This window comes from Sinocyclocheilus anshuiensis, unplaced genomic scaffold (genome assembly GCF_001515605.1).
Source record: "Sinocyclocheilus anshuiensis isolate Anshui unplaced genomic scaffold, SAMN03320099.WGS_v1.1 scaffold399, whole genome shotgun sequence".
In the NCBI taxonomy this organism is placed as follows: Eukaryota; Metazoa; Chordata; class Actinopteri; order Cypriniformes; family Cyprinidae; genus Sinocyclocheilus; species Sinocyclocheilus anshuiensis.
The window spans coordinates 892,783-902,858 of NW_015552570.1; the positions used below are offsets into that span (position 1 = coordinate 892,783).

The following is a 10,076-nucleotide window of genomic DNA, read 5'->3' on the forward strand; positions in this document are numbered from 1 at the left end:
ACACACATATATATATATATAAATGAGTAAAAATATGTGAGGTAGGGCTTACCTCGCATCCCTTAATACAGTGGAGGGCCTCTGGGTTAGGATACCACTTTAGTCCCATGGTGCACACAATATTCTGTGGGAGAGAAAATGACAGATTAACAAAGTTAATATTCAAAGTTAACAATGTTTAATGGTTTCAGACAATACAGTTCCATTCGAGTGAATTAACAAAACAAATAGCAGCCACTGTAAGGGTTTTTCAACAACACTGTAAAAAAATATTTTTCAAAGTTAAAATAAACAGATTATTGGAGTATGTCTTACAAGAAAATACTACTTCAGTCTTTCCACTTCAAAATTTCATATTTAATTCTATGTGGTGCTTGCCATTTATTTGTAATTAATTGTGAAATGTACTTATTTCAGAGGGAAATTGATTCTACACCATTTTCATTCAGTTAAATTGACAAGAAAATGTTTGTGAAGCTTGTCTAAACAAAACTCAATAAATGATTAGTTGCTATACAGTTGTAGAGGTGTTCTAAGCAATTTTAGAATGTTTCTATGGTGTTCTGTGCGGTTGCTTACATGTCAGACCTCAAAGTCTCTGTAATATTCTGATTTCTACAAGTAAGTTTAAGGGATTTATTTTAACCCTTTTATTATCCAGCAAACCAAAATTTGGAGTTTGTTTACCTCAAAAAAAAAAAAAAAAAAAAAACTTAGCCTCCTTCAAAAAGACTCATGATTTGAGGTATCACGGTGCAGGACGAGTTACACGCAAGCACACAGGGTCAGGGGTTTGTTCAAATCCTTAGCAAGAATTGCTAATAAGCCTTCAGGCTGGCAGGGATTTCAGTTTGAATGTGGAGAACCTTTGCTCTGTTTGTTGACAGATTTCTTTGCCTAACACACAGAACACAAACAAATCAAATCCTCTATGAGCCCAGTGTTCCGGTGGTGATGCTTAAATCAGCTAGGAATCAATGAAAGAGCTCGGCTTGAAGAATTACAGTCTTAAGAGCTTGGCTAAGTAGGGGACTCATTAAACTCCAGGAGTGCTACCCAGCTCCCACCCCTGCTGAGGAGAGCAAAAGGGGGGCGGCGGACCTCGGCGGCTCAGCCTCCTGGGTTAGCACAGGTAGAGAGGATGTTTGGAGAGGTGAAATGACGCGGTCTGGGGGAACTCCAGGTGCAATGAGGAATGGAAAGGCTGAGCATAAACAGAACATTTCCAAGAAAGCAGGCCTTCGCCCTGCTGGCCAACTGTGGCCATCCACACACATACACACACACTTAGTATTCAGTGTCACACCAAGGACCCAAGTGGCTTGTTTACTCAAGGCCTAATTTAAACCATCTGCTCCTGAGCTTGTGCTTGTTTTTATAGTTTCTCCGCAGGCCTGAGCTGCACGAGTGCTACCTGCCTTCTATTAAATAGACTTTTATACTATCTGTATCAGAGACTGTTTTAAGGCAGGCTTTCATATTTTCCGTCCTATACGGTCAAGACACGACATTTCCTGTTGGCTTCCAAGCTTGTACGCACCACACGTCGGCTGATTTATGGAAAACCAGAAGCATACAGACAGCAGGATGTTTTCTTCCAAGTCTAGGCATTTGAATGCTATCAATAAAATTGACAGAAATAAACAGCGCTCCAACAAATTCCATGAAGAAATTCCAAGGACCTTGTTGGGTCAATCCCCTTGCGAGGCTGATTTATCCTGGAGAAATCCTATGATATGGAGAATTAGGCCGGGAGGAAACTATAGCAGCGCTCTCGGATGCGGGCGGTAAATTTGTTTGTGCTTCCTAAAGCTCCACTGCAGCTTAAACAATCAAGTAAAGAACCACATGGCACAGACCACAACGAAAAAGCATGAAAGGCACCACCACACCAAAGGATGTCCACAATAGTACAGAGGAGGAAATGCAAATATGGAATGAATAATCCAGACAACCTCATAACCACTGGCGGGCATGACGTCACCCAAAAATGTAATTCAGTAGTCCATATATAAATGAATGACATAGTGAATGCAGAAATGGATATTCCTTGAGACCTGTCTGGCCTCTGTGACCCTAGCCGCAGCTATTGATATACTGTCGTATGAAATCACTAGTTTCCACAAAGATACAGAAGAATAAGCCACACTTTTGACTCTTTCCATGAGTTTTAAAGAGTCACAGGCTGTTTTGTGGTTGGCATCTGTCAGTAGGACACAAAGCAAAGACCTTACTGTTGAGATAAAATCACTTGTTTCTCATCTTGCAGATTCAAAGGACTGTGAAAGTAAGTGCTGGTGAGAGAAAAGACATTCAAATGCTATGACCCATCTGAAATATGACAATGGTTTAAACAGTCACCATGTTGTCATGGCAAAGGTTTAGCATTCTTTGGTCATCACTGACCACAGTTTGAGGTGAGGAGAATAACATTCGGTTTGCCTGTTCATCATACACATTGTTTCTGAAGTACTCCCGTTCTAGTCTGTGACTCTCTCAGGAAATATGAAAAGGAAATATGCGTTATTACTGTCTCAAGCTTTTTGTTTGTGTCTACTACATATTTTGTGACAAAAGCTTCCTGAGGGGAAGTGCTCGAGTATTGGCGATGTCCAAACATTAATGCAGCCACATCTTCATGCTGTTATCGTACAGATGAAATGCTTGTTTGTGGGTCTGACAATTATTTGCTTTGGAGCAGAACCTCCATCTTGTGTTTCTTTCAACTTCCTCTAGTCATGCTCCTCTGGGGTATTCCAGAAAGCAGGTTATGTGACATACCCGGATAAGTTTAGGGATAAGGAAAAGGATAACCTCAACCTGCATATCCAAAACCTGGTAAAAGGTAAGAGTTAAAAAAAAAAAAATTACCCCCACATGCATTTTTGGAACCAATAACCATGACTAAGAAACGTTTGGGTTAATAAACGGAGAGTTTGGGGTTTTATGTGACGGTAAGTTAACCCTGCTTTCTAAGGCACAGGGGAAAGGGCAAATGTCACCAATGTGAATGAGTGTGTGTGTGTGTGGTCCAGTGTATTTCAGTCCGGTAAACATAATGAAACACTGGACATTATAACAGCCTAGAGCAAAAATTTATCATTCCTATTTTTGTTGTTAATGATCAATCTGATCATTAATCGTTAAGTAACAACTGCCGACTTCTCTGGTGTGTTTACATCTTATTTTGGGTGTTTATTTTGACTACTTTTAGTGCTTAGGTTACAACCTTTTGCTGAACTATTACACAGAAGATTATTTCTGAGATGTTATGTCATAATCATGTGTTAAAAAGCACCACATGGTGTTAAATATAGATACTCAGTGTTTGAAGGTTCAGCTTGTGCTATGAACAGGTCTCAAACATTTACCAAACAAATCCAGTGTAACATTCATCAAAAATGTGGAAAAGTTTAGAATATGAGATCAAACTAAGAAGACAAACCATTTATGATAGTAAAGTGAGCCCACCCAAATCTTCCCATGTTTGGGCTCTCACCTTAACTTTGGGTGGGTTCCACCAGTGGTGTTTCATCACAGCTGCAACGCTCGTGTTGCTGGGCAGGAGGACCACACTGCTGCTAGCATCTCTACACGCCACCTCACACTCCTTTCCTGTTGGGCATCATAGACAGGTGTTATTCATGACAATGGTACATTGGCATCTGCTTCAGGGCAAATTAAATTTACCTTTATGATCATTAAGAATGAATAAGCATTTTTTATTTTAAAACTAAAATAAATGACTTGAATACAAAATTGTATTCATTAATACATGTATTCAAAGTACATTAATCAAACATAAAGAAGTTTACACTGTAAGGCATAAAACATGCTTAACATAAGTTTTAAGTGTGGAAAAGAAATTAAGTTAATTCATTAAATGAACGTGATTCAGGTACACTACTGTTTTACGTTTTAAAATCAAAAATACAGTAAAAACCATAATATTGTGAAATTATTGTGATTATCGCAGTTTAAAATAACATTACTCCAGTCTTCACTGTCACAGGATCCTTCAGAAATCATGCTAATATGCTGATTTGGTGCTCAAGAAACATTTCTTATGAATGTTGAAAACACTTGTGCTGATTAATATTTATGTGAAAACAATGACCTTTTTTCAGGATTCTTTGATTAAAAAACAGCATTCATTTGAAAAAGAAATATTTTGTAACATTATAAATGTATTTACTTTCATTTTTGATGAAAACATACTAACCCTACATTTTTAAATGATAGTGTAGCTACAAACATGAGGACAGTTTAAATAACTTGCACAGATTCTCTACAAACTGCTTCACCAAGACTGTAATTAACCTGACAGATAAAACCAAGTGAGATGGTTGTGTTAATAGCTACTATACTGCCCCACAAAAACAAGACACATTAACTATATATTTAGTCACAATTGAGTTATTACCAAAAATCAGCTCTTCAATACAATGTGACAGATGCTTTGGACTCAAAAAATCTCTGATTAAGAGAGAATTTGAAATCTAATTAAAAACATGTTGTTGTAGTTGCACTGGCCCTTGTGGCAATGTTGAGAATGCAGTGCATACTTGTGTGTGCAGTGTGCTTTGGGCCTAAGAAGTGAAAAGCAGATAGGCAGAGACCTATGCCGTGTCCGTCCTTGCAGTTGAGATGGATAGTTGGGCTGAGATTTTGTGGAAGGGAACACTGGCCTGTCAGGTTGGGGCAAAGACGGAAAGAACCGGTCCAGTTCCCGTCCTTTCTGCAGCGGATCACGTTGGTGGAAGGACCCTGGAGAAAACGCCAACATTTCTATTAATCATCAAAAAGGAAGCAACACTAAGCATCACTACTTGGCAAAAAAACATATGTGGTTGAATGTAAGGGTGGAGGCCAAGAATGGGCATGACCTTATGGTCAAGTTGTCCATATTATGCATTAGAAGCTGCGTAACTGATAAATGAAACAAAGCACATGTAAAATGCAAGATCAGTCTACCAGTCAAGCTGCTGATGCAGAGCAATCGTGATGCTTAAAAGTGAGTAATAGGGTGCGCATGATGAATGGAAAGCGCTGTAGACAGTAATGGGAGGTGATGGACTGAGATGTTGATGGTGGAAAAAAGAAAACAAGGAGAGGAGAGAGAAGAACACGACAGACCTGCTTGCAGCGGCTGAGCTGTCTCACCGTGTGGTTAGCCCTGTTGCAGTCGATCCAGCAGTCGCTGTTGAACTGAAAGCCATTTGTGCACTTGTAGGTACCGTGGAAAATGGGAGGAGGCGGCTCACATGTGACTGCCACGCACTCACCCGACTGCCAGGTTCCATCCTCCGTACACTGCCGCTTAAACGCACGCCTGTGGTACATCACAGGCACTGCCCTGCAACACGTTCATTAAGACAATGAGAGATAGATCGAGCAGAATCGTAGTATTTGAATACCTGGATGGCTGGAGTACACTGCACCAGTTTTGCCCAGATTTTTGCACTGATTTCCAGTATGAAGAAGTCACAGTCTACAGATTTTGGGTAGTCGGATTTGACAGATTTCACAGAAAATGATATAATGTATGAAGGGGCCAGATTTTTTAGCTTCAGTCTATGATTCCATCCAGTGTGTTTGTGAGTTTGTTGTATTTGGAATGACTTCAAAGTCTGGTATTCGTGATCTTCAGTTGTTTAGTGTATTATACCTAGTGTTTTTTAATCCAGATTTGAAAAGTTGTGTAGTGTATTCCAGACTTAAAACAGCTTTTAATAATCGACTGTTCTCAGAATGAAAGGTTCATGGACCACCCATAGTAAGTTCATGGACCATCTGATGAATACTGCAGTCAAAACTGGCAAGCACTGTCCAAAATGACAAGCTCTAATCTGATTGGCTGCCTTTCCACAACTTCTGGGAGTCAGGGTGAGTCAAATTAACACCAAATAAATATCTATTTATCCATCTTCCAAACTGCTTGTCATACATAGGTCGCAGGCCAAGTAAATATCCCAAGTAGAATATAAAAAGACTGTATATTGCACTTTTCGGAATTACATGAAATATTTGGTATTAATTACATTTAAACGCACAGAAATTCTGATCAAAGTCCCATTTCCGTTCACTTTGAGTTAAATGACATATAAAAACCAAACTAACTGTAGTTGGTTTCTTTACATGTTGGTAACACAGTCGCTTCCCGTATAAATGGGTTGTTTTTGGCCAGAATAATCTAAATTTGACATTTAAAGTGGATCAGATTTACGACTAGTCAAATGTCTGGCTACGCGTGGCTACGTGAGTAATTAACCAACAGGGTAAATAATGTCTACGAAATTATCCAAGCTTTCAAACAACTGATACAGCCCTGAGTATTCAATTGCCAAAACATCAACTAAATCTGCAATGCAGTAAACAAGAGGACGATACAGTTCGAATACGGAACTCATTAAAGTTAAGTTACGTAAGTCATAATTATGCATTTAGGTCCGTTTAGTGGTGTCTCACCTCTTGGGCTTGTCTATGTGGGGCACATGGTAGCCAGGCTTGCACTTGTACTTGCAGAAAGACCCAACTTTGAGGCCTGTGGCATTACAGCGTTTGGTCTGCAGGACAGCGTTGGGTACAGGAGGAGGGACCGGACAGCGCAGCTCACACAGAGCCTCGGGGAAGGACCACATGCCATCCTCCATACACGTCAGCACGTTATTACTTCCTGCGGAGACAAGAGAGGACAAAGAAACAGGACAAGCTGACTTCAGATCTAAAGTGAACCTACTTCAATTTGATGTAAAACACAGGACTGTTTTCTCAGTTTGCATTGTTTTTTGTAGTTGGGGTCAATACCACATTTGGCATTTTACAGAGCTGACCTCTCAATCCCAAGGACCTTTAGTTTTAGGATGTGTCAGGGTCTACCCACCCACTAACTGAGCCGGCTCCCGGCACTGAAAAGTGCACTTCTTGCCGTAGGTGGTTCCTTCAGAGAACTCAAAGATAGCCGGGTGCACGTGGTACTTGTCAGGCCGCCCGCAGTCCACAGGTTCACAGGTCACCTGCTTGTTCCATTTCCCATCCGCGCAGGTGAGGGTCACCGTGGATTCAGACTGTTGAGAAGGAAAAAACAAAGGCAATAGTTCAAAACATGGGAAAAGAACATTTTGTTTTCTCTAGGTCAATTCACTGCAACCGCAACAATCCGTCCGACCAGACCATATCAAATAATACACTGTTTCAATAACACTATATAGACAAAAAATACAACTAAATGAAATGAAATGTATTTATGTATCTCTTGGTGAAAGGAAGCAAGCAGTGGGAAGCTAACAGTCTGAGTGGGTGATAATAAAGGGCTCGGGTACAGCATATAAAGCTGTCAGAACTGAAGGCAGAGTGAGTCAGAGGTCATTTCTGCTGTTTTACAAGTCAAGTCTGACCTGTGTGATGTCTCCAAAGACATCTGTGCTAATAGTAGAGCCACAAACCACACACATGCCCGACCCCCCATAAGAACAAAACAATGAAACTTTCTGTCGAATCACTGCCATGACATAACGTGACTTGTGTTTCATTAGTGATTTGAAACTGATTTTCTGTTGGAAAACCCTGAACGAGTCCAAGTGCGCCAAGCCCAGTTCCGTGAAAATGAGACTGACGAAGCAGATTCTCATTTTCACATGAGAGTAAAGTTACAAACTGTCACGAATTCATGATTGTTCATACACTTACGGTAAATTACAATAACCTTGGTGCTGAACACTAACATTTATAACGAACTAGCTGGTGTTTTTAAGGTAACGTTGACAGTAATGGCAGTATTTCCCGCTCCTGTTGAACATCCATAGGTAATTTTGCTTGATTTATTACAAAAAGGACAAATTCATTTATTCTAGCATGAGAACGATCCCGGTCATAGAAAGTATGAGTCCTTCCTCTAACCAAGGAAGGCACTGCCTATTTCAAAAGGTGCATGAGAACATGCTAAAAAAGTAGTAAAAAAGTGAGTGTCCTTACTCTCTCTTTCTCTCTCTCTCCTCACTCTGTCAAAATCCAGTCCAACAATGAAGACTAGTCGGCCTATAGTTTATTTGGACTATTTAGTTGTCCTTGTCTCTTGAGTAATATGCAGGGGCATTTAATGACCTCTTATTAACTAAATACATAAATCACTGCTTTTATTAACACAAATCCCTTACTGTGCCTGCAAACAACCAACGAATCAAACTGTACTGTGTACAAAGCAGGAATAACAGTCATGAATTTGTCACCAGCAGCACAACACTGCATTCTTCTACTAGTTCCTCAATGTATCTTCAAATGTGTGAACCATGTAGTAAGTTTGTGCTTTTATTGCACGACAGCAAATTTAAGACTTTTCTTAGCCAAACAAATGATTGTGATCTAACATGGTATGTGTTATGAAACTGTTGTAATTTTTGTGTGTGGTATTAAGCATTAAGTAAAAAGTGATGTTTAACATAAACCATACCCAGTGGCTTGGACACGGGCCGTAGGTGGGCTTAGAGTCCAGACTGTTTTAATGAAGCACAGAGTAAAACATGCACTTCTCCACAGATTTCTCCTTTTGTTTATGACAAGTGATGAAAGCTGGTTGGTTCCAAAACAAAAAAGAAGAAAAAAAGGACGCCAGCTATGTTTATTAAAAAAACAATTTTTGTAAAGCCAAAAGTTTTTGCTGGCAAGGCACAGATTATTGTGGCAAATGTTCTTTAACGTGCATCCACAAAACAAAACATCAAGATGTACGAACAGCTTTTTTGTTGCTGCTTTACTGTGACCCAGGCCATCTTTTTTTCTTTCTCTCGTCTCTTTACGCTTCATTTGAAATTGCAGATTTAAATGGGCTGGAATGTGGTGAGCTTATCTAATGTTCTGTACCCTCTCAGGAAATGTACCAGCACCTAAAACTGAGCAAAGCAGCGGGAAGCATTAGAAATGCAATCCAGACACAGTCACAAAACACTTTTTGCCCCCTTCTTTCCCTCTTCCTTTTCTTGCGCTGAAGCTCTTATTGAAAACAGCTCACCATGGAAGTGTGAGCCTTGAATATTTGAGGTGTATATATATATATAAAAACAATGAGAAAAAAAGCAAAATACATAAAACCAAAGTAAGCACAACAATAAACTAAGCAAAGCGAAACAAACAAAGAAAAGCAAACAAAAACTAAGCAGAGCCGAAAGTTAAACTAAGCAAAACAAAATGAAAACAGAGCAAAAACGTAAAAACAAAAATAACAGACAAAAACAAAACTACGTGAAAACAAACTAAGCAAAATAAATTAGGCAAAACAAAAATAAACTAAGTGAAGCAAAAGCTAAAACTAAATAAAGAAAAACAAACAAAATAACAAAACAATAAAATGAAGCACAATTAAAGACAAAAAAAAGCAAAGCAAAACCTAAACTGAGCATAAAACAATATGACAAAAATAGCAAACAAAAATAAATGAAGCAAAAGCTAAAAGTAAAAAACTAAGCAAAACAAAACAAAATGAAGCAGAACTCATACAAAACAAAACAAAACATAACATAACATAACATAACATAAAAACAACAACAACAAAGCAAAGCTAAACTGAGCACAAGACAAAAGACAAAAAGGATAAAACTAAATTAGGTAAAGCAAAAGCTAAAAGTAAACTAAACAAAATGAAGAGCAACTTAACTGTTTATGAAAAAGTCTCATTTGACTTCATGTTAGGGCAGCAATGTAATAAAAGACCTCATATCACTGGCTCAATAAAATCCCAAACAGAACGGTAGTCACAATCTACTCAACATCTCCCCCTAGGGTCAGAGAGGCCGACGTCTGTGTCATAACAATGCCAAACAGCGTGCGAGTCCACATACCTGGCTTCTTTATAAAACTTGGGAGAGGCTACAGAAGTACATAAAAGTGTCATCTAACTTTCCCTGCCCAGACATCTCTGGCTCTCTCAAAGCCATTTCAAAGCTCAATGGCAGCTTAGACACGAGGTTTATTAGCCGGCACTGGCTGCATTACAGGAGCAGTAAAAGAAATGACCACAGTCACATAGGCTGTGTGGGACGAAAAGGAAAACATAAACTGTTGTGGTTGAACAGAAGAAACAC

The 10,076-nt window shown here is 39.2% G+C and overlaps 1 protein-coding gene across 2 annotated transcripts in view; it reads right to left on the reverse strand.

Moving 5' to 3' along the window:
- Positions 1–10,076, reverse strand: part of LOC107665047 (pappalysin-1-like) — an 85,031-nt gene that overhangs the window by 13,134 nt on the left and 61,821 nt on the right. Inside the window, exons 15-20 of one of the 2 annotated variants that reach the window (XM_016455791.1) lie at positions 6,884–7,067; positions 6,469–6,676; positions 5,164–5,356; positions 4,620–4,767; positions 3,500–3,615; positions 53–124 (exon numbers count right to left, since the gene is read on the reverse strand). In XM_016455791.1, the coding sequence (XP_016311277.1) occupies positions 53–124; positions 3,500–3,615; positions 4,620–4,767; positions 5,164–5,356; positions 6,469–6,676; positions 6,884–7,067 (921 nt within the window). Of the gene's footprint in view, positions 1–52; positions 125–3,499; positions 3,616–4,619; positions 4,768–5,136; positions 5,357–6,468; positions 6,677–6,883; positions 7,068–10,076 lie in introns of both variants that reach the window. The other variant, XM_016455790.1, reaches the window with a different exon arrangement.